This window comes from Muntiacus reevesi, chromosome 3, assembly GCF_963930625.1.
Source record: "Muntiacus reevesi chromosome 3, mMunRee1.1, whole genome shotgun sequence".
Lineage (NCBI taxonomy): Eukaryota > Metazoa > Chordata > Mammalia > Artiodactyla > Cervidae > Muntiacus > Muntiacus reevesi.
In genome coordinates this window covers 83048145-83073376 of record NC_089251.1, presented here as the reverse complement: position 1 = coordinate 83073376, position 25232 = coordinate 83048145, and the positions used below count along the sequence as shown (strand labels likewise).

At 35.8% G+C, this 25232-nt stretch overlaps 1 protein-coding gene across 1 annotated transcript in view; it reads right to left on the bottom strand.

Moving 5' to 3' along the window:
• Positions 1–217: 217 nt before the first annotated feature.
• STRN (striatin) overlaps positions 218–25232 on the bottom strand; it is a 103769-nt gene continuing 78754 nt past the window's right edge. The window contains exons 12-19 of the mRNA XM_065929440.1: positions 21423–21598; positions 19169–19216; positions 18298–18419; positions 14571–14738; positions 12782–12922; positions 4669–4776; positions 3533–3619; positions 218–3445 (exon numbers count right to left, since the gene is read on the bottom strand). Coding sequence (XP_065785512.1) covers positions 3276–3445; positions 3533–3619; positions 4669–4776; positions 12782–12922; positions 14571–14738; positions 18298–18419; positions 19169–19216; positions 21423–21598 — 1020 coding nt within the window. The 3' untranslated portion in view covers positions 218–3275. The remainder of the gene's footprint in view (positions 3446–3532; positions 3620–4668; positions 4777–12781; positions 12923–14570; positions 14739–18297; positions 18420–19168; positions 19217–21422; positions 21599–25232) is intronic.

The following is a 25232-nucleotide window of genomic DNA, read 5'->3' as shown; positions in this document are numbered from 1 at the left end:
TTTTCTTACATTCAGATTTTAATAAACTAGAATGACAGTCTTTAAAACAAGCATGCTAGCCTATAATGAATATTGTATATACAGTAATTTAAACATTTAGAACTATATATTATACTGCAAAAGCAAATAGCACAACACTCATCATACTCGTCATTACCTGCTGTGGACACTACCTCCAAAAATGAAAATACAAAACAGTAAAATGCACCTATGGTTTTATATATATATATATATATATATATAATATATATAGTCTATATATATATTATATATATCCCTACAATATATATAATATATATTTATAAAATATACATACATTTTAGACATTTTCAAATAAATCTTCATCATTATCTCCAAAAGAAACTTATAGCAAGAACACTGAAGGAATGAAACTCAGATAAACAAAAAATTTCTCACAAAGTTCATTATCAGTGATATAGCTCAATTTCCCCCCTTTTAGTCATAACTAAAATGATTATAAAAGCTAAATACTTTGCATAACTAATTATTCTGTTTAATGGCAAAAACTGCTAAACGTGTTCAATAGAAAAATACTGAAGGTCATTATATCATTTATGTTAAATATCTGTCTATGGTTTGAGTAGCAAATGAGCTCCATATGACAGCTGAGTTTCGAGAAGGGTGCTGCAAGCTCCCAGCGATGTACCCACAGCATACGAAAATAAGGCAGGGACCCACATCATCTGCTGATTTTCATACTCTTCCAATACATTTCATTCAAAATATTTACAAATAAAGCACTATGAAAGCATTTCAATCGTTGTTCAAATCTGGGATTTGTTCATTTTGTCAATTTTCATTGAAGTTTTGATAGGCTGAGGGAAAAGTCAGACAAACACACACACACATATATATGCTTCTATCTGGCTGGAAGACAGCTTTGGCTCATTTCTAGGCTGTGATCATAACAGTGCTAGTGGAGAAGAAACCCCTGTTTCTGGGTACAACATCCACGAGCACAGCATTGGCTTTCTAAGGAACTTTCAACAGTTCCATCATTTGCGCTACAGTCTACATATCTCATGGTTGTTTTCCACTTACTAATAGAAAAATTTCAACCATGAGACCTAAAATGCAGGTGAAGAGAGTGTCTTAGTTTTGAGAATTCCAGTTGACAGAAGTAAAGCAGGCACTGAACACCCTGGAAGGTAATTAAAGCAATAACTGGTAGAACAATAGCTTGTAATCATCCATCACAAACAAGCCAATTAAGAGCACCTGACTGAAATTTTCCAGTATCCTTCTACAAATGTTAGGTCAGTGATATCATTTATTTACTTTGTGAAGAAGCCAAAAAGGAATTCACTAAACACAACGTGGAATTCTATACCCGCACAGGAATATAAACATTTACCTGGTAGCTCATGTCCAGGTTAATTCATTTGAATATACAAAGCAGTCCCTTGAGCCCATTGTTAAGCACATATGAAATGACAAGGTAGCTGTGTCAAAATAAAGTGTATCTGTGTATCAACCAGGAAAAATTTAACAAAGGTCCTTAAAGAAAACCTGCTTGTATACTGCAGAATTCTCGAGGCAGATAAGCAGAAATTTTAAAGAAAAATTGTCAATTAATATCCAGACTATCATGTTAATACTTCTTCAGGGAGTAGATGTAGATATAAGAAGTGCCATTGCTATGATAATGGAATATGTGGGCATAGGAATGTAGAAATTACATCTGAGAGTCTATTAAAAGTACATTTTGCTGAAAATTTGGGAATTAGTAACATTTCTGATTTCCAGATTGGTCTCTGCCATATTGGGCAAATAAGAAAGTGCATGAGGAAGAAGGCAGACAGCTGCAGTGATAAGGTCTACATACCAGGTCCAGACAGTGGGGTCATGTAAATCCCAAGAGCTGACTGTATGTGGGTCATTGGTAAGGTGAGCTCAGAGAACTCTGGGCCTTCAAGACATGGTTTTCCCCAGAAACAATATTGACTCACTGCCCATTAAAACATGCTATGTATTCCAGTGAAACACTGGAGGTGGGGAAGGGCAAGGGAAAGAAACAGAGAACCCTCTATCCAATATTATACACCAAACTATTCCATCCAGATTTCCAAGAGGTTTTACTTCTTGGAGATATTAATAATGGAACTTCTGGGGCACAAACATTTGCTTTATTTAGTAATTCTGCAAAGGCAGCTGCCTGAGGGTAACCATACCCTTTGGACTATTAAAACATAATAATTATGAATTATTTTTGGTAGGTGTCAGATAATTTTAATATCAGAGACAAAGAAGAAAGAGATCATATGAAGCATGGTTACGTGGGTTCTGGTGAGTAGTTGCAAGTAACTTCCAGCTTTTCAATCACTAAAAGGTATGATTTCATCAATATGAAATAATCACTCTGATACTATAAATATCACATGAATAAAGTGAAATTTAAAATTAACAGAAATCATTATAAAGATATGCCCTGCTTGCCATTAAAAATAAACAGAATCTTAAACCTGAATAAGTTAAATTCTTTAGTAAAAGCAGACTCATATCAACTATTCTTCATAATGGTGAGTATTTTTAACAGCTAAACTTTAGAATGGTACCAAATCTATTTTCAAAAATGTTAATACAATATAGAAATCTGCTTACAAACTAAATATTTGTTTATCATTTCTGAATAGTAATATATTTAACATATTATTGCATTTTTTTCCCCTCTAATAAGTAAAATGTTTTTGCCAGGTGCTTTATGAGAACAGTTGAAAGGAGAGCTAAATTAAAAACTCATTTTAACACTGTCTGGTCATTATGCACATAGGGGTTAGTACAGTAGATGTGATAAAGATTACCGTTTTAACTATCTAACATGTTTAACAAGGTTTCTCAGGGGAGAACTAGGTCTAAATTGCCATTCTTCCTCTACTCATTCCCAGTAATCAAGCTTTTCAATTATCCCTTATAATATGCCCTATTAACTCAATAGGGACAAGCTAAACCTATGTTTGTTCTTCGCTCAGGCCTGCCTAGCGAATTAGAACAACCTCAGAAATAAAAGCTCCTGTTTTGGGAAAAATTTTAAAGTTTTCAGGCTCACAGATTCAGCTGAGCTTGCAGCAACCTGAACAAACCCTAGTTTTAGAAAACAGTGTACGAATTGCAAAACTATACTTTAACAAATGTTCTCTGTGCTCCTTCAGCAGAACATAAGGGCTGGATGGGTTGACTCTTGCCCTGGTCTTCTGTATCTCTTTTGTGCAGTTGATTACTTATAAACAGCTAGAAGGTGAAGATGATGCATTGTGTCATACAAAGACTTTAGCCAGTGCATCCGCCCCAGCACTGGCTATATAGCATTTGGATGGGTGGAAAGCTACATCATGAATTGATTCTTCAAACTTTTTCCGATGAGCTGTGAACTCTTGGATACACGTCTTACTTTCTAGGTTCCATAAACGTATTGAACAGTCATGACCTATATTAAAAGAAAAGAAATTAAGACAAAAATTACATTAAATGTGAAGACAGTAAGAATAAATAAATAAGTCAAAGCTGTACTTACTGCCAGACATTAAGTACAGGCCATTTGGATCAACTGCTAAACTTGTAACGGCTTCTAGGTGGGCTACCATCGAGTGGATCAGTTTGCCTTTGGAAAAAGAGATTGTTACTCTTTAGTAATAGTTTTTTTCATCCTGAATACCAGTCAGCTACCACGCTGTACTGGCTTCACCAGCCACCCCTCTCTGCATCAAAGACTTTCCCAACTGCTAAACAATGCATGTCTCCCTCCTTGCTCTAGTCATGGTGATGATAAGAAACAAAAGCTCAACTTTCATATTACATTTTTGTCTTTCACAATATGGAAGTCAGTAATTTGTACACAAATATTCCCTTAAGCCATGTTCATTAACTAAAACTCAGACATTATTAATCACTAACTTTGCATCCTTAAGCTACAAGCAAATTATGGGTTGTGGAAAGAGAAGAAGAGACTGCGACAAAGACAAAGGAACAGAAAATCTGGCCACAGTTTTGGTGGAAAGAGTATATGGAAAGATAATAAAAATACTAAATTATTCATCAACCGCAGCTAAACAAAGTTAACAAAAGTTGACAGCAGATTCTCAAGTAAATATGGCTACCTTTCTCCCAACCAGCTCTTCATGCATTTCCTTTAGACTATTGAAAAATAACCTAATAAAAATTGGGAAAGCTTCCATACCCCAATGCAAATCCATCAGGACCAAATAATCAGTATTATAAAATAAAAAAAATTAGTCCATAGAAAAACAAATCAAATGACTCAGGGGTTTTCCATCTGTAACACTAAGGATCTTAAAAAATTAAACAATTTTAAACAAAATATAATGATCATATGCCCATACTTCCAACATGTTTCTACTTTTCCACAATATATTAACATTTTATTGCTATCTGAATGAATTTTTCATTATGTTCTGAGTAATAACCTTGGTCTAGGGCCAAAATATAGCACCTATTTACTATTAAATAAACTAAGATGATCCCATATGCTATCATGAACACTGATTCTTTGCAGAGTTAGATGAAGTAAAAACAAATGATCTGGGAGAGAATCTGCGTTTCAGTGCCTATTCCCTGACCATAAAGTCACCGACAGACACCAAAATTAGTTATGATTTTTTTCAATAATAATCAATTTAAATACATTCTTACCTGTATTGTTATCATAGAATTTGATGTGCCTGTCTTCATGAGCAGTGATGCTGATGGGAAGAGTGGGGTGACTGATGACTCTATTTATTTGGCAGGAAGAGTTGGCTGCTAAAAAGAAAAAATTAAAGAGCAACACAAATTTTTCAAAGCTACCATTTCTTCACACAAAAAAGAACTGAACATTCACATAAGCGCCTGGAAAAGTAGATGATGGACTTTTAATTTGTCTTTAGTTCATTCACTCTGCAACTGTGTTCATAACTGTGATGTTAGGAAATGAGACTCGTCTGAGAAACACTCTACTGACAAATCTAGAAGTACTTGGAAATTAGAATTTCCTTTCCACCACATGCTCTGTAGGGATGCCACTGAGAAATTAGCCCAGAGCCATGGGCATCTCTCATTTGACAGTGGTCTATGATACTTCTGCCACTTTCAGAAAATTCCATCATTATTTCATGCGGATAATTTCCAAATTTAAATCTCAGCTTTGTCTAGACACAGAGCTCTTTATCACATGGTCATTATCAAAAGATAAACATGACAAAGGGAGAAACTTATCTCTTCAGTCTTCTCTTTCTCATCAAAATAGAAACGGTCATCCATCGGTAAGCTACCATGTATGGAATCTGAAAACCGCATCCTAACAGTACTCTTTATACACTATTTAATAATTTTCAAAGACATCTTAATTATACATGCACACTGAGACAGGCGGGCCAATTGTCATTAGGTCCTGAACCTAGTGAATGAACTGAGGTGCAGAAAACAGCTGTTATAGCCCCCAAAATCATGGTAACAAAGCCAGTACCTATATCAATGCCTACTCTACCCAAACTAGATGACTCATGCAAATCAGGCAACTGTTAAAAAAGGTACCTACACTATCACAAGTTCCTCCTGAAAGTCTTTAATCAAATGGAAATCAATTATGAAGAACTTATGTTTAGTGATTTTTGTTACCATACTTTTGATAAGGAAAAATCTACAAAAAGATAACACTAATTTAAGATACATCAAAGTTAAAATAATTATTATACTAATATCAGGGTCTTGGAAGAAGAAGGAATGTCCTTACAGAGTATATATTGGGGCAACCAGCAAATTTGAGTGTAAATAATAACTCATACAATAGGGTTGTGTCATTGTAAATTCCTTGATTTTGATAATGTAATATGCTGCCAGAGAATGCCCTTGTTCTTAGGAATTACATACTAAAGGACCTAGGGGTATAGGGACATACTGTCTCTTAAGTGGCTCAGAATTTTAAAGTACACACACATGCACAGAATGACAAAGTAAATGTGACTAACGTGGCAAAAGGTTAAAAACTAGTGAATCTGGGTGAAGTGTAACCAGCAGTTCTTATACTATTTTTGAAACTTTTCTTTAAACTTAAAACTTCAAAAATAAAGTGTTTTTAAATTTTTTTAGATCTCAGAATAAGTATCATGAAGTTATACTCATAACAGAAAATACAACTATGTACAGTTAAAAATACTCCAATATTAGTCTACTCTACTGGATTTTCATATGGTACCTAGAAACATGACCTCTTAAAAGCTGAAAACAGTCTTTTTTCCAATGCTGACAGCAGGTGGCCACCCAGTCTATTATCTATGTGCACAATAAAAGTCACCTGACCATGTGGAATGAACTCTGGGTTGGCTACACTCATTTTAAATGGTCCTAGAAAAAGAATTTAGATTCAAAATTCATACTATGGATGCTTTTTCCACCAGAAATAACACACCATTGTGCAATATCCTCTGTAAGGTTTATCAGGAGAATAACAACAACAACAAAAATACTTTAAGTAAAACAGCCCATATATTTTGAGAGAGAGGTTTCTGAGAAGAGCTTCAATTACTTTGAGATCTAGAAAATGAGTATGATAGAAATCAGGCAAAAGAAAGTTCTTATTTAATAATACTTTGTAAGGAAGTTTCTCCACTTGATGGTAAGTCAGATAAGTAAAAGTCAGCAAACGCAAAGAACACTAGAAATAAAGACCTACCAGCCATTATTCGAACAATGAACCTAAAACAACCCTCCAAATATTTATTTATATTCAGCTTGTGACTGAGAAATGGATTCACAAATACTCAATTACCTCTTTCAACTACCTTCAACTTAATCAAGACCAATCACCACTGGCAAGAAGGCAGGTAATTTATCCCAATTTTAAGAACAAACATCTTTCATCCTTCTAAATTTTACAAAATTCACTTTTAGCTTAAAACATGTTTGGTGTGAACTTCAATTTAAAAAACACCTACTAAATTCCATAATACAATAACATAGTCAAACATAAACAGCTAAGGGACTACAGTAGTCACACAGTAGAGAGCAATAAGTGTGTTTCACATAACTCTAAAGTAATCAAATTGGTAATTTAGGAAATGTCAGGGCGTATCATCATAATCTAAGAGTTATCACTTATTCCATGAATGCTGCCTTTTTTCAAAACGTTCTTGGGAGTCTTCTTCAGAAAACGCTTCTAGTTTCACTCCAATCCCAGAGAAAGGCAATGCCAAAGAATGTTCAAACTATCACACAATTGTACTCATCTCACACACTAGCAAAGTAATGCTCTAAGTTCTCCAATCTAGGCTTCAAATGTACGTGAACCAAGAACTTCCAGATGTCCAAGCTGGATTTAGAAAAGGCAAAGGAACCAGAGATCAAACAATCAAATGCTGGATCATAGAAAAAGCAAGATAATTCCAGAAAAACATCTACTTCTGCTTTATTAACCAAGCTAAAGGCTTTGACTGTGTGGATCACAACAAACTGTAGAAAATTCTTAAAGAGATGGGAATACCAGACCACCTTACCTGCCACCTGAGAAATCTGTATGCAGGTCAAGAAGCAACAGTTAGAACTGGACATGGAACAATGGACTGGTTGGAAATTGGGAAAGGAATATGTCAAGGCAATATATTGTCACCCTGCTTATTTAACTTATATGCAGAGTACGTCATGCAAAATGCTGGGCTGGATGAAGCACAAGCTGGAATCAAGATTGCTGGGAGAAATAACAATAACCACAGAGATGCAGATGACACCACCCTCAGGGAAGAAAGCGAAGAGGAACTAAAGAGTTCCTCGATAAAAGTGAAAGAGGAGAGTGAAAAAGTTGGCTTAAAACTCAACATTCAGAAAACTGAGATTATGGCATCCGGTCCCATCACTTCATGGCAAATAGATGGGGCAACAGTGGAAACAGTGGCTGACTTTATTTTTCTGGACTCCAAAATCACTGCAGATGGTGACTCCAGCCATGAAATTAAAAGATGCTTGGTCCTTGGAAGAAAAGCTATGACCAACCTAGACAGCATATTAAAAAGCAGAGACATTACTTTGCCAACAAAGGTCCGTCTAGTCAAAGCTATGGTTTTTCCAGTAATCATGTATGAGTGTGACAGTTGGACCATAAAGAAAGTCGAGCGGCGAAGAATTGATGCTTTTGAATTGTGGTGTTGGAGAAGACTCTTTTGAGTCCCTTGGACTGCAAGGATATCAAACCAGTCAATCCTAAAGGAAATCAGTCCTGTATCTCCACTGGAAGGAATGATACTGAAGCTGAAGCTCCAATACTTTGGCCACCTGATGGGAAGAACTGACTCACTGGAAAAGATCCTAATGCTGGGAAAGACTGAAGGTAGTAAGAGAAGGGGACAACAGAGGATGAGATGGTTGGATGGTATTACTGACTTGATGGACATTAGTTTGAGCAAGTGGTGATGGACAGGAAAGCCTGGCATGCTACAGTCCATGGGGTTGAAAAGAGTCAGATATGACTGAAAGACTGAACTGAACTGATTAGGCAAAAAAGTCGAATGACTTTACAGTTAAACATCTTGGGGGAAAATGGAATTTCCTAGCTCAGTTTATTCATCTAACTCACTGGACTTGAAAGTGAAAAAAAGTGAAAGTGAAAGTGTTAGGTCTTTCAATCCTGTCCTACTCTTTTTGACGTCATGGACTATAGCCTGCCAGGCTCCTGTGTCCATTGAATTCTCCAGACAAGAATAACAGAGTGGTTTGCCATTTCCTTCTCCAGATCTTCCCAGCTCAGGGATCAAACCTGGTCTCCTGCACTGCAGGCAGATTCTTTATCTGAGCCACCAGGGAAACCCTAGACTTGAGATCTTATAAATTTGTAGCAGTCATTAAAATCAACATTTATGCTAAGAACATTCAAAGAACTGATGATAATCTCTGAAGGAAATTTTTAAAATGTTTAAAACCTTCTTAATTTCATACTGATTTTTCATCTTACTATAGTAGCTCTAAGTCATATATCTAAGCACTATTTTAAATTTAGTTAAAGTCTAAAATATATTTCTTCACAAAAAGAAAAAATTTATTTTCCTATTCCATAATCTCAGTTTTTACTTTTTATCTCTTTTACATCCAAATAGTTCAAAGCTCCATTCAAACCTAAATAATTCTTAAAGGATACCAGGAGAAAACAAAGAACAACAGATTGGAAAGAGAAAATGAAGAAAGCCAAAATGGAATGAAGGAATTTTTTGAGAGAAAAAGATAAAAGGGAGTGGAGACAGAGCCACATATATTCACGCACATAAGCACACTAATCATGGTAACCATTTCTAAAGCTAGTTCTCAGATTAAAACAACACTGTATGTATACGTAGTTTTATCAACTGCAGCCTAAACTTACTGTTTGTTTGAAGCCTAAAGGTAGAAAGTAAAGGTTATAAAAGGTAAAACTCCAAAGGATTCTGCATTATCTTCTTCACAATCTGAGTAATTATTTCCTGGTTTCCTGTATCCAATAAGAAGATTCAGATTTGGGATTCTGAGAGGCACAACTTGATCTGTTTTCTAATCAGTACTGAACTGTGTCATTTATGAAAAGAAGCTGATTTTAAAGATAAAATTATGAGGAGGTAAGGGCAAAATAGGAGTAGGGAAGTACAAGGTACAAACTATTAGGTATAAAATAAGCTACAAGGTTATACTGTACAGCACGAGGAATACAACCAATATTTTATAATAATTAAAAGTGGAGAATTACTTTTAAAAACTGTGAATCACTATACTGTATACCTGTAACATAATGTTGTATAGGAACTATAATTAAAAATATAACTATGAAAAATACATTTATTTTATACAGGCATTGCATATAATATTTTGTTGTGCTTTGCAAATATCATGTTTTTTAACAAATTGAAGGTCTGTGGCAACTCTGTATTTAGCAAGTCTATTGGTTTCATTTTTTCAATAGAAATTTGTTCACTTTGTGTCTATGTCACATTCTGATAATTCTTACAGTATTTCAAACTTTTTATATCTATTATTATCAACAATAATATTAATTGTTATTATTTGTTCTGGTGATCTGTGGTTTCTAATCCTTGATATTACTAATATAACTGTTTTGGGGTGCTATGAACTGTACCCATATAAGATGGTGAACTTGATAAATACTGGTCGGTTGCTCCACCGACCAGCTGTAAAATCCCATCTCTCTCCCTCTCGGGGTAGCCTTCCTAAGTCTCTGAAGCACAAAAATATTGAAATTAAACCAATCAATAACCCTACAATGACCAAGTGTTCAAATGAAGGAAGACTTATACACACTTCTCACTTTAAATCAAAAGCCAGAAATGGTTAAGCTTAGTGAGGAAGACGGGTTGAAAAGATAGGCCGAAAGCTAGGTCTTTAGCTCCAAACAGTTAGCCAAGTTGTGACTGCAAAGGAAAAAGTTTTTGAAGAAAATTAAAAATGCTACTCCAGTGAAAACATAGATGATAAGAATGCAAAACAATGTGGAGAAAGTTTTAGTGGTCTGGATAAAAGATCAAACCAGCCACAACATTTCCTTAAGCCAAAGCCTAATCTAGAGCAAGGTCCTAACTCTCTTTAATTCTACAAAGACTGAAAGAGGTGAGGAGCTGCAGAAGAAAAGTTTGAAGCTAGCAGAAGTGGGTTCATGAAGTTTAAGGAAAGAAGCTGTCTCGTAAAGAACAGACTTTTGGACTCTGTGGGAGAAGGCGAGGTGATCTGAGAGAATAGCATTGATACATGTATATTATCAAGTGTGAAACAGATCGCCAGCCCAGGTTGGATTCATGAGACAAGTGCTCAGGGCTGGTGCACTGGGAAGACCCAGAGGGATGGGATGGGGAGGGAGGTGGGAGAGGGGATCAGGATGGGGAACACATGTAAATCCATGGCTGATTCATGGAAATGTATGGCAAAAACCACTACAATATTGTAAAGTAATTAGCCTCCAACTAATAAAAATAAATGGAAGGAAAAAAAAAAAAAGAAGCTGTCTCTATCACATAAAAGTGCAAAGTGAAGTAGCAAGTGCTGATATGGAAGCTGCAGCAATTTATCCAGATCTAGCTGAGATAATGAATAAAGGTGGCTACACTAAACAACAAATCAATGTAGACAAAACAGCCTTCAATTGGAAGAAACTGCCACCTAGGACTTTCATAGCTAGAGGGAAGTCAATATCTGGCTTCAAAGTCTCAACAGGCTGACTCTCTTGTTAGGGGTTAATGTAGCTGGTGACTTAACAGTGAAGCTAATGCTCATTTAACATTCTGAAAATTCTATGATCCTTAAGAATTATAATAATCTACTCTGCTTTTGCTTTATAAAGGGAACAACAAAGCCTGGATGACAGCATATATGCTTACAACATGGTTTACTGAATATTTTAAGCCTACTCTTGAGAACTACTGCTCAGAAGATTCCTTTCAAAATATTATCATTCACTGACAATGTCACCCAAGAGCTCTGATAGAGACATACAAGATTCATGCTTTTTCATGCCTCATAACAAAATGTTCATTCTACAGCCCATGGATTAAGAAGTGATTTCTACCTTCAAGTCTCATTATTTAAGGAATACATTTCTTGAGGCTACAGCTGCCATAGATAGTGATTTCTCTGATGGATCTGAGCAAAGTCAACTGAAAACCTTCTGGAAAGGATTTACAATTCCAGACGCCATTAAAAGTATTTGTGATTCATGAGAAGCAGTCAAAATGTCAACAAGAACAGGAGTTTGGAAAATGTTAGTTCCAACCCTCATGGATGACTATGAGGGGTTCAAGACTTCAGTGAAGGAAGTTTTGAATATGGTGGAAATAGCAAGAGAACTAGAATTAGAAGTGAAGCTGATCATGTGACTGAATTGCTGCAATCTCATGATAAAACCTATGATGGATTAGGAAATGCTTCTTATGGATGAGCAAAGAAAGTGGTTTCTTGAGAAGGAATGTATTCTTGGGGAGGATGCTGTGAAGACTGTTGAAATGACAACAAAGGTCACAAAATTATATAAATCTTGTTGATCAAGCAGGGCAGGTTTGAAAAGACTGACTCCCATTCTGAAAGGAGTTCTATTGTGAGTAGAATGCTATCACACATCCATGCATGCTATAGAGAAGTTGTTTGTGAAAGGAAGAGTCAATTGATGCAGCAAACTTCACTGTTGTCTTATTTAAGAAACTGCCACAGTCACCCCAACCACTCTGATCAGTCAGCCATGAGCACTGCGGTGAGACTCTCCCCCAGGCAAAAAGACTGTGACTCACTGAAGGCTCAGATGATAGTTAGCAATTTTCAGCAACAAAATATTTTTAATTTAAGGTATGTGCACACTTAACAGTCTCTAGTATAGTGTAAACATAACTTTAATATGCACTGGAAAAACAAAAGCTTTATGTGACTAACTCTATTGTGATATGTATGTGCTTCATTTCGCAGGTTTGAAACTGAACCTACAATAACTCCAAGATACGCCTGTATTTAGAATAAATGTTATTTTCTTCAAATAGAACTGAAAACTAAACAATTGGTATAAAATTAAACTTGACTTCTCTTTAGAACAGATCAAATGCTACTTCAACCAGTAAACTTATAAATGTGAATAAACTTAACCTAAAGACTTAAAATCAACTATAAATCATTATATCCTTCACATATAACTGTGTTACATGATCTTGAGGCAGAACACTTTATAATGACAAGTATTTTTCATTGTTGACTCTAGTAATTCTAATTTTGATAACACTAAAAATTGATCTAAATACATACTACTTTAAATTGGTATACATACTTGAATCTAGGTTGGATTCTAAAGTGAGAATGCGTTGTTGTGTTTCCATGTTAAAGATGCTTGTGTATCCTTTGCTGAATGATGCTACCATATGGCTTGGGTCACTGCTCACCAGATCCACAGAGGCAGGGACTCCCAATTCTATAAGTCAAAACATATTAGAAGAGAATGTCAGTTAGGGTATACTTTGCAATATGTTTCAAATACAGCAGAAAAAGCAGCCATATAAGAAGAAAACAAAGCTCATTAGCTCTTTTAGTCCTAGTTTGTTTTACTATTCTTACTTGTTTACCACATCTTCTACCAGTCACTCAGTTACTGTATTTATTGAATCCAAGCCTTTATTTAGGAATAAATGGAAAACATATGGACTACAAATTTTTCTACTTCCATCTCAAATCAACCTGAGGTTTAGAGTGGCATCACGGGAATTCTTCATTTTAAAAGCCCATCTAAATTTAGTGAGTTACTAGGAATTCTAATTCACTAAAAATATGGAATTCAAGAAGCAAAATTTCAAATTGCTGTTTATTGGTAGAGTCATACAAACATCAAATGCAGGCAACTCATCAAAATCTAGGCACAAGTTATGGCAGCTCACGAATAAAGAAGACAATTTTATTTATCATTTAGAATAGGGTAAAACTTGGTTAAAATCTGGAACTAATTTGTAAATATTAAAAATGAAATTCTATGTATATATGATCATAATCTGATTTTTAAAATCTGGTTCAAAATCTAAGTTAAGTAAACTAACAATTCAAAAATGTGTATCTTCCAGAAGATACATTAATGGCCAATGAGCAGACAAAAAAAGTCCTCAAAATAGCCACCAAAGAAATACAACTTAAAAAGACAATGAAATACAGCTGCACACACCCATCAAAATGGCTAAAATTAACTACACTGTCAACAACAAATGTTTGTAATTAAGGATGTAGGGCGCCTGGAATTCTCACACATGCAATCAGTGGTAAAACATGGCACAACCACTTTCAAAGAAAGTTTGGTGATGCCACATAAAGTTAAATAGTTAAATACATAAATCTACTTCTAGAGCCCCCAAATTCTATTTACAGGTCTTTACCTTACCTGCCTGTGATTAAAAAAGAAAATATAAATGTTCATAGGAGTTTTGTTCATAATAGGAAAAATCTAGAAACAAGCCAAATATTCATCAAGAGGTAAATTATAAACAAAGTGGTTTAAAGAAATACTACAAATAATAAAATTAAATTGTTAACATTTATTACCACATGGATAAACAAAAAGAACATTACAGTAAGAGTAAAATGTCAGATGTAAAAAGAGTATACATTGTACAACTTCATTTATATGAAGTTTTAGAATAGATAAAACTAATTTACAACAAAAGAAACCATAACAGTGGGTACCTCTGGTTGGGAACGAGGGGAGGAGATGACTGTGAATAACACAGAGAAACTTTCGGGCACTGAAGGAAATGTTCTCTATCTTGATAGGAGCAAAACTTTCATGCATTTGTCAAACTCATGAAAATGTATCCTTAATATCTGTTTTTGACTGTATATAAATTATTTCAATTTTTAAAAATTCAAAACAAATGCCTGCTACTTCACCAAATAGTATGCTTTTTAAAATTATACATACTAAATTGGAAATTCAAGCAAATATATTTTCACTGCTTAAAAAGAAAACCCTTCAAATTAAATTTAGAACAGTAAGCGTCTATAGAATCATCTACTTGTTTCTTTTAGAATTAGACATTTTATAAAAGACCCTGTAAGAAAAAAGAGAAAAAGGCATGTACCTTGATTATCACTAAACACACTCAAGGCTGGAGTAACCTCAGTGGCATTCCACAAACGGAGAGTGCCATCTGCTGAGCAGGACAACAGACGCTGGTGCGCTGCACTGTAGGCCAAGCCCCAGACCGCATCCGTGTGGCCCAAGAGAGGGCCTCTTAAGACAGAAGGATCTGCAAGAACAGCAAGAATGCAGGGCAAAAGCACAAATCATAAAGGTACTGACAGAGTCCAATGGAAAGTAAAAGATACAAACAGAAAGTGTAAAATATACTTCCTAGTTTCTATTATTCTTTTGAAATGTAGCAAGAACAGGCCTGGAAACAATGCAAATATAGGGTTTAAAATGTCTAAATTAAAATTTTAAAGTACATATTTTTCTCCTTAAAAAGATCAGCCATTTCTTTCTTCCTCCCTTTTTTTCTTCCCATTTGTCTGATTTTTTTTTTTTTTTTAAAGCATGTTAACACAAGCCATTAGGATTTAATCTACTCTCAGAGAAACCATAACTCACATTCCCTGAGGAAGTGAACAGAGACCCTTTCCCTCCTCTGAGGTCCTTCAGCACCTGGCACACACCCTTCAGGTCACTTGTGCTATGATGGTATGACTACCATCTTACCTCTTGGGAGCAACAGGCTTCTAACATTCTTAATGGACATGAACTGAGACCTACAGAAATCCCCAAATTCTCAAACAAGACATACAAATGATATGCATGTGGTGGGGGGGTGGGGAGCCAGGAAAGAGCATTTCATGATAAAAGCCAAATTGGAAATTTTATTTATTAACCCTCACAATGACTCTAGAAGTTGTACTTTCAAGACAGTTCAGAGATGTTAAGTTTACAATGTCACTGGTGTTATTTGTTCTATATCCTCTTTAGTTATACCATAAAATATTTATTGGAGATACACTGTGTATTTGGCACTATGCCAGATGCAGGGGTCACGCAGATGATTAGACACAATACCAGCTCTGTCTTCAAAAAGTAATGTGGTTTAAGTACAGTAACAGTGGCCGGTACCAGTTACTAAAGAGAGTGACTGGACACTTGGAAAGAATAACACCTAGAGTGTACAGATGTTGGCCTGTCAAAGGGCAGAGGGAAGGCATTCCTGGCAAAGGAGGCAGCTCCTACAAACTCAAAAAAGGAAAAATAGAATGCTATGTCAGGACATTTATAAGAAATTCAGTATTACTGCACTGAAATTTGAGGCAAGAAGTGGATGAGATGAGAGTGGCCAGTTTATGGTGGGATGCCTATGACATACTTAGTAAATTACCCTAAAAGCAACAGAGAAACACTGAAAGGATTCCCAGAAGCAGCAGCGTGAAGCAAGTATTTAATATGGTAACTCTGATTACAATGTAGAAGAGATTGGAAAGAAACAAGAAGAAGGCAAATGGACTGTTTCAGAAGACTGGGAGAGTGAAGATGAAAATCAAAGCGAGGACAGTGATAAAAGGGTCAGAAAAGGAGTAAATTCAAGAAATATTTAGGGGGTATTAACAAAAAGGTATAGTAATTAATAAGTGATAGATAGTAAAATAGTACAAAGAATCAAGGATAACTCTTGGACTTCTAGTTTGGATAAGTTTGGTAGTGCCACCAACCTGATAAAGAATATACAAAGAATATTTGAAAACGGAGTTCCCTAATAGTCTACTGGTTAGGACTTGGTGTTCTCACTGCCAGGGCCATGGGTTCGATCCCTGGTTGGGGAGGGAATTCCCCAAGATTTCCCTAAGCTGCATGCTATGACCAAAAAAAATTAAGAATATGTGGAAGAAGAAACAGTACTTGTAGGGATTTATGGACAATGAGACAGCCATTTTGAAATGCTGTATAGGAAGTCTCAGGCTTAAAAAAGAGATTGATGAGTCAACAGTATATAAAACCACAAAGTAGATTCAGTCTACCAAAGACTATGTATACAACGCAAAAAACGAGTTAGGGTCTAGCCTCAATAAATGTCAATATTTTTAAGGTGAGAAAAATAAAAGGAGTTTATGACAGATAGGGGATAGAAACTGCCATACAGTTGTGTCAAAAAAGCCTATAGTGAAAAGATTTCAAAAAGGATAGAGTGGTCCACAGTTTCAGATAGCCAGTACATCAAGTAAAGTAAGAACTGTAAAATATCCCTTGGATCAGCCAGTTAGATAGTTATTGATACTTCTTTGAATTTAAGTGGCATAGCCACAAACAGAATGAAGAGGGATGATGTACAGTGAAAGAACACAGAATCAGTAACTAATAATTGTGTTTTCTAGACCAAAGAGACACGGGAAGAAAGAAAGGCTAGAAAGATGGTAACGATGACCCTATATGCCAGACAGCAAAAGAGACACAGATGCACAGAACAGTCTTCTGGGATCTGTGGGAGAAAGCAAGGGTGGGATGATTTGAGAGAACAGCACTGAAACATGTATATTATCATATGTGGTACAGATCGACAGTTCAGGTTTGACGCATGAGACAGGGTGCTCAGGGCTGGTGCACTGGGATGACCCTGAGGGATGGGATGGGGAGGGAGGTGGGAGGGGTGTTTCAGGATGGGGGACACGTGTACACCCATGGCTGATTCATGTCAATGTATGGCAAAAACCACTACAATATTGTAAAGTAATTAGCCTCCAATTAAAATAAATTAATTAAGGGGGAAAAAAAAGAACCAGAGAGGGAAATGGAGTCACAAAAGGCTTCTTCTTGCCCAGGATGGGAGAAACTTGAATTTACTATATGCTCAGGGGATGGAAAGAGAGCAAAAAGGGTAAGTCTTCAGATGAGCACAAAAAAGAGAGGCAGCAAAAAAGAAAAAGAGAGTGCAGTCTCAAAGGAAAACAAGAGAAGGAGGTCAACAGCAAAAGGGAAAGGGTTGGCTTGGGACAGAATGAGGTCAACTGATCTCTGAAAGAGGGATAAAGGAAGTGACAAAAAGTATGAAACAGATAATCCAGAAGAGAACTGCAGCAGGAGAGAGGGTGTTATCTTTCACAAAATAAATGTTAAATGCTTACTAAATAAATGTTGGGAGAATGTTTTGGTTACTGAATTCCTTATCTTTACTTAGGTTTAGTGGTAAAATTAATCTAAAATGATAATAAAAATAAACTATGGTTTTATGACAAATATGACACTTCATACCATTCTAGAATTTATGGAGAATTTAAAGAGAAAATCAAAATAGTTGAAAGAGAATTTATGATAATATCTAGTGATAGATTATACAACTTTTTGATTCATGGTGCTGTTTCCAAATCTAAAGGGTACTTCTTAATTTTTAAAAGTCTTTTAAATATTTTGGTGTTATACAGTTTGAAAATCATTAGCCTCTATACTCTGTAAATAACTGTTCAAGAAGATCATGCCAACATTCATTTTCCTTCAAAAATATCTGTCAAGAATAGTGACAAAATACGATCATTGATTAATAATAATGTATCAAGTACTGCACACATGCCTACAAATGAAGAAAACAACTGTCAATCAAGCCAGCATTTTCAATCAGTAAGACTTGGGGGTGGGAACTCTTTTCTCAGGAAAAATACATTATTTTCCCTCTTTTTTTAAGCATTATATATATATCAAATTGATTTCCAAATACAGAAACCCTTTTTAACAAAATAAATTTATTTTCAAAAACATCTCATTTTATCCATATATGCAATATAAAATGCATAAAAAGAAAATATTTTATTCCTTCATATTTTGGGGGAGTCACATACCATAGGAGTCATAGGGATCGATGTTGGGGTTGGTGGTGTTCCAGCTCTGGATCAGGCCATCAGTACCACCACTGAAGCACTGCTCACCATTGCTGCTCATCACCACACAAAGCACTGGACCTCTGGGAGAAAAAACCAATTTCCATCCTCAAAAACTCTATTTGATATTGGAATGAGTTTGAAAAACTAAGCATTCTTATTTCTAACGGCTTTCTCTTTTTTGATTTTGTACAAGAATCTTCCTCTGCTAAACCAGTGGTTAGTGATCTATGGCCTATGGATCAAATCCAACCAGTGAACTGTTTTTGTACAATCCTAAAGCACTTACAGTTTCTACCTTTTTAAAATGTTATAATACAAAACTAAACTAAAACCAAGAATATACATTAAATACGCAGCCTAAAAAGCATTTACTATCTGACCCTTTTTATATATAAAACGTATGCCAACCTCTGTGCTAAATCGACTGAACATGTACATTTCTTAAACTTAAATGGAAAGAGGAAAAGCATGAAATGTGACCACAATTTTTTAAATGTCTCAGGTATTTTTACCTAGGTTATCTTTAAGGAAAAAAAGATCAGGATTTCTAATAGTTAAACTTAACTGCCTCAACTTCATTTTAAGAGAGAGATATATACATCATCTAAACAAATAATACCTAATTTCAGCAAGGATGCCTATTTGGTAGTGATATACTTGTCGTTAATATTACATTATCTGCCACTTTCTTTTACATTTACAAAAAAAAATGCTAACAAATACAAAAAAAACACATACCACAAATACATGCATGAAAGAAGATAAAATATATTAATCAGATTGATTTACAATGATGTTGATTTAACACAAAGAAAAAGCACACACTTACTTATGAGCTCTGAATGTATAGATAGGCTCCACATCAAGAGACGTGCTCCTAAATCAGAGAGAAAGGAGGATTTTTTTTATCATTCTAAAAGTCAGTAGTAAACAGTATGACTGAATGTATGTCATAAAAATGCCCCTAGAAATATCAGCACTATGGTAATATACCATTCTCAACCCCAGGACACAATAAAGCTTACTTAACACCAATTACATATTTTTGTGACTTCAAGAAACAAATTCTTCTTTAGTAACAATACATTGTTATAGCACTTTTAGCACTGTCCTAATCTATTTGATTAAAGGACGAGAGAGTCTCACTCAGGGAGAAAACACATGGGTTTTGAAGAGGTAAATTTCTGGATTTAATTTCCAGTTCTGTATCTAATTGGCTAACTTTAGGCAAATTATTTAGTCTTTTGAAACGTTAGATTCCTCTATGTTTAATATAAAATAGAAAAATAGGCATAACAGCAAATATTTACAAGATTAAATGAGATTCTTCAAGGTAAAACAGCCTAGGACAGAACCATACAGAACAGAATTTCAAAGTTACTTTAATTTCCTTGCCATTTCCATAAAGATTAACATGTCTGTCCTTAATACCTGCAGAAACTGTCTACATTAGATTTGGACATCAGAATAGATTATTCATTACTCAGAACACTGAGTGTATGAGTACTCTACACAGCTAATACTGGCCATAACTGAGAACAGAAACTGGATTTAAAATTGGATTGTACTACAGATTTTTTTATTTTTATTTATTTATTTATTTATTTATTTTTTTACTTAAACTGTTTGTTAAACAATATATATCAAAACACAAGGATTGTGGAGTGTAATGAATTAAAAAGCTTTACAATGGTGAAATAGGCCAGAACTGTAATGTGTACTCAAAAATTAATTCAAAGTTGAGTTCAGTTCAGTTCAGTCACTCAGTCATGTCCAACTATTTGCAACCTCATGTACTGCAGCAGGTCATTCTTCCCTGTTGATCTCAAACTCCTGGAGCTTACTCAAACTCATGTCCATAGAGTCGGTGATGTCATCAAACCATCTCATCCTCTGTCGTCCCCTTCTCCTCCTGCCTTCAATCTTTCCCAGCATCAGGGACTACAGATTTTTTTAAATAGGTATATGATAGCTCTCCTTGTTTCCAAAGTTTTAAGTTCAAAGGTAAACAAAGGCTATTGTTACTTGCTTGTGAAGGTGTTATTACTAAGTTACACCAGCAAGAAATTTCAATATATTTCAAAGTTATAGTCAAGAATATATGATGAGATACTCACATTCTCTCATCTAACATGATGCCCACTGTGAACTTGAAGAACAAAAGGCACAGCTTGGAACCAGGAAATACCTTTTCTCTGTTAAAGACACCTGATCTACATGAAGATTCACTTGGTTTCAGCAGGATTCAGTTGAGCTGTCTGATGAACGTCTACGTATGACAGCTGGAATGTCACTGATTGCTTTCAAATTGGGCAGGAGATATTCTCTGTCAGCAGTAAAACTTCCATCCTCTCCTCCATTTGATGTTCATTTCTACTCTTTAATAAAAAGAGGTATCTATCACTGTAGAAGGGCCTTGCTGATAGATGCTGGGTTCTGGACCATGTAATCCAAGGAAGAAAGAGAAAGCACCAAGTGGGGTCAGGACTAGCTTGGTGACTGATAAAAGGGGTTTATACCAATTCATGTCTGTCCATGCTTACAGAGGAACCAAGGGGCCAAGGCAAGTATTAGCAGGTGAGTGAGAGCAGCAACAGTGCCCTTCAATCTAGACATTTTGGTCAAGATCAAAAGAAAAGATCAAAGAGAGGTCTCTTGCCCCGACCCGCTCCAGTATCCCCTATCACTTCTCTCCCTTCTGCTCTGTAAGTCCAAACCTAGTAAACAATGGGGAAGGATTGGGGTTGGGGTTTGACGATTTTAAACATGACTATGCCTGCTTACAACAACAACAGAAACCTCCAGTACAAACAATGGGTTCCTGAAATGTAACAGTTATTTAAAACACCAAATAAAGATTATAACCAGCATTCACAAACCATTTCTCCCTAAGGGTCAGTTTTTCAACCTAAATTAGCTTATGAGTACGAAGGCAAAAACACCCTGAATTACATGACACGGTAAAGGAAAACAAATGGAAGAGATATTTGGGGAACTTAACAGCAAATAATAAAGTAAGGCTTTCTCTGCTGAAAAAATGTTAATTAAATTATTCAAATACAGTTAAAGTAGAATATTCTCACTTTTTTGCTGGGGCTGTTTTCTGCAAATTCCACATTTTTAACGTGTGATCCTCTGATGCTGTTATCAAAACAGGCTCAGTGGGGTGGAAAGCGAGGGCTCTAATGCCATCAAAGTGACTTCTTAATGTAAACTTGGGGTTCCATGTCTTCCTCAGTGCATCTTTATTGTTTGCTATCTATTAAAGAAACAAAAGATACCAATATATTTAGTACAGAATGGGGGGAAAAAACTGTATTTCAGCATTAATTCTTACTGTTTCAGGATTAAACTATCATTATTTTGCAACTTTCAAAGTAATATAATTTTTAAACAGATAATCAAATCAATAAGCAAAATTAGCAATATGTCAACAATGGTTTTCTTTGAAGAAATATGAATGTTATAATAAGAAAACACATAATTCGGTATAGAAGGAGGATCAAATAACTTAGTAACAAAAAAATGATTTCAACCTGAATTATAGAATAGAAAGCAATTTTGGGTAAGAGTTGAAAAACTAAATTATCTTTAAACATGTCATCATTACAGAATATGATACTTTCAAAATTTTCAACGGTTTCAGACAAGAGCTAAATTTTCTTCAAATTGGTAATGAAATTTATACACTGGCAACAAAATGTTAAAATTGGAAGAGACAATCAGATATTACAAACATAATAATATATTTATTATGTTCCTTTTCTCCACAGAGGGCTTCCCTGGTAGCTCAGATGATAAAGAATCTGCCTGTAACACAGGAGACCTGGGTTCACTTCCTGGGTTGGGAAGATTCCCTGGAGAAGGAAACAGCAATCTACTCCAGTATGCTTGCCTGGAAAATCCCCACGGACAGAGGAGCCTGGTAGACTATGGTCCACTGGGTCACAAAAGAGTCGGACACGACTGAGTGACTTTCACTTTCTCCACAGAATCTCAATCTCAACAACTGAAAAAATAATGCAGTATTTTTTATTCCAACTAATAGAAAAGGTAAAGAGGATAGTGTTTGACTTTACACAAACACCATGAATGAACTTCACACTCCAAGGCTAACAATCATGGTAGATTTAAGCAAGTATTTGAAATATACTGGAGAAATGTTACCATACTCACAGTTACAAAAATTATCAATGATACAACAACTGATATTCTAAGCAGCATTCATTATTTTCTATATTATTCAAAAGACTTAAAAAGCATCAACTCACTTAATCCTCACAACTTTATGATGTAGGAATTAACACTATCCCCACTTTATAGACTAGGCATTTTAGGGAAAGAGAAGTTAAGTGACTTGCCATTTAGTAAATGGAGGAGTCAGGATTCAAAATCAAGCAGTCTGGTTTCAGAGGCTATACTATTAAACTGTAACTTAGAACCTAGAAATTTAAAAATCTGCAGAGAAATTTGGACAGGACATGTCACAACTGGGGCAATGCATGTGTGCTAAGTTGCTCCAGTCGTGTCTGGTTATTTGCGACCCTATGAACCATAGCCCATTGGGTTCTCTGTCCATGGGGTTCTCCAGGCAAGAATACTGGAGTGGGTTGCCATGCCCTCCTCCAGGGGATCTTCTGGACCCAGGGATTAAACCCACGTCTCTTTTGTCTCCTGAATTGGCAGACGGGTTCTTTACCACTAGTGCCACCTGGGAAGCAATAAGTGAAGACAAAACACATTATGCAAGGAGCTACTCTAAGAGTGGGGCTGATTATTTTGGGGGCAGGCAGGGCTGGCAGGAAGGTTAAAACGACAAGGGCAACTGAGCTGACCTCTGCTATTCTTATTAAAGAGCTAAAAAGTTTTCATGTGGAAGAGTACTTAAATTCCTTTGATTATCTTGATGTGGTAGGCAGTCACTACGTTCCCAATCGGCCCCACCTATTTTTCCTTTGGGTAGTCCCCTTCCCTGGTGACTCCGAAGGTAAAGAACCTCCCTGGAATGTGGGAGACGCAGGTTCATCCCCTGGAAGGAAATGGCTACCCACTCCAGTATACTTGCCCAGAGCATCCCACGGACAGAGAAGCCTGGCAGGCTATACAGTCCATGGGGTCATAAAGAGCTGGACACAACTGAGCAACTAACACTTTCACACTTCCATGTTAAAGGGCTGCTCTCTGACCAACAGCATACAGCAGAAGTTGGAACAAATTACTTCCAAAATTAGGTTATAAAACCTTTCATCTTAAGTGTTTCTTCTCTCTATCTTTTCAGGTGCACTCACATTGGGAAAAGCCAGCTGCTCTGTTGAGGAGCCCACAGAGAGGTCCATGTGGTGAGGAACTGGTCCCCAGCCGACCATCAAGCCAGAAACCAAGGCCTTCAAACAACTGCATGAGTGAGCTTGGAAGCAGATTTCCCCAAGTCAAGTCTAGGTAAAACTGCAGCCCTTGTCAATGTCTTGATTACAACTAAACAAACAGCCAGAGTCACATAATTAAGCTGTCCCCAGACTGCTGACCCATGGAAGATGTGAGAGAGAAATGTTTGTTCTTTTAAGCTGTTAAATGTGGTACAAGTTGTTATGCAGCAATAGATTGCTAATATGCTTAATAAAACTAGGAACTACTTTTAGAAACTGAGACAGACTATGTTTTCTAACAAGTAAGAGTTATGAAAAAAAGGATGAGCTTTCTCCATAGAGAGGACTGAATTCCTTTATGTATAAAACAAACTCTTTGCAGGAACAAAAGCACCTAATGGGAATTTCTGCTTCTGGTCATGATGGACTAGATCTTTAGGACCAACTGTGTACTGAGGACAAGTAGAATAGCAAAGCTAAGAATAAAAAATCTAGAACTAACAAAATGGTGGGAAAAAACCTAGGATCCAGGTGAAGACAGAGGCCTACAGAAGTGAGCCTCATATCTGGAAATGTTATCCCCAGCGAGTGTTTACTGACTGCAGAAGAGATGGCTGCTCTGTGCTTCTGATGACTTTGCAAGGTAGAGAGATATAGATTGATGTCCAGGGCCTGCCAAGAAAGTAGGGTTTAGTAGACCACCTGGCTTTAGGGTTTGATTTCAGAAGGCTGTATCCTACATATAAGAGTGAACTAGAAGAACAAAAGCCCTTAAAAGATTGTAGATCAGCTTCAGATCACCTCAAAAACTGAAAATGAAGCAGGTGATCCAGATTTCTAGTGGCTGCAGACATCTGAGAGAAGAAAATGAAAATATACTCTTTGTGGAAAGATATAAACTTAGGCCTGAAATTATTTCTAGAGACAATTTTTCAAATATAGTTATTTGGACACAGTACAAAATAACCATATCCATATGAGATACAACAGAATAAACGAAAACAAACAGAAACAACACATAACTAGTAACAGAACTACTACTGAGTCTCTGATTCAAAGTTTAAAGTAATCATGTTTATTATGTTCAAGAAGATAAAAGACTGAAAATTCTGGAAGAAATCTGTAAATAATTTTTAAATAGTAACCCTAGAAGCAAAGATATAAGATCTCATTAGATGAGTTTAATTACAGATTACATATAACTGAAGAGAGAATTCGCTAACTGGAAGATGAGTCATTAAAAAAATCTAGACTCAAATACAGAAAAACAAAAGATGAAAAACATAGAAGAAAGGGGATCAGAAACAGAGAATATAGAAAGAGGATCTAACAATATAACAACAGTTCTAGAAGAAGAAAAGAGGGAGGGAGAGAGGTGTAAAAGCAGTATCTAAAGAGAATGACTGAGAACATCATGAACTCAAGGAAACATATTAAGCCAAAAAGGTCTAAGAATTTCATGAAGGTTAAATTAAAAAAAAAATCAACTAAATCTTTTATGACAATCAAGGCATAGAGAAATAACAG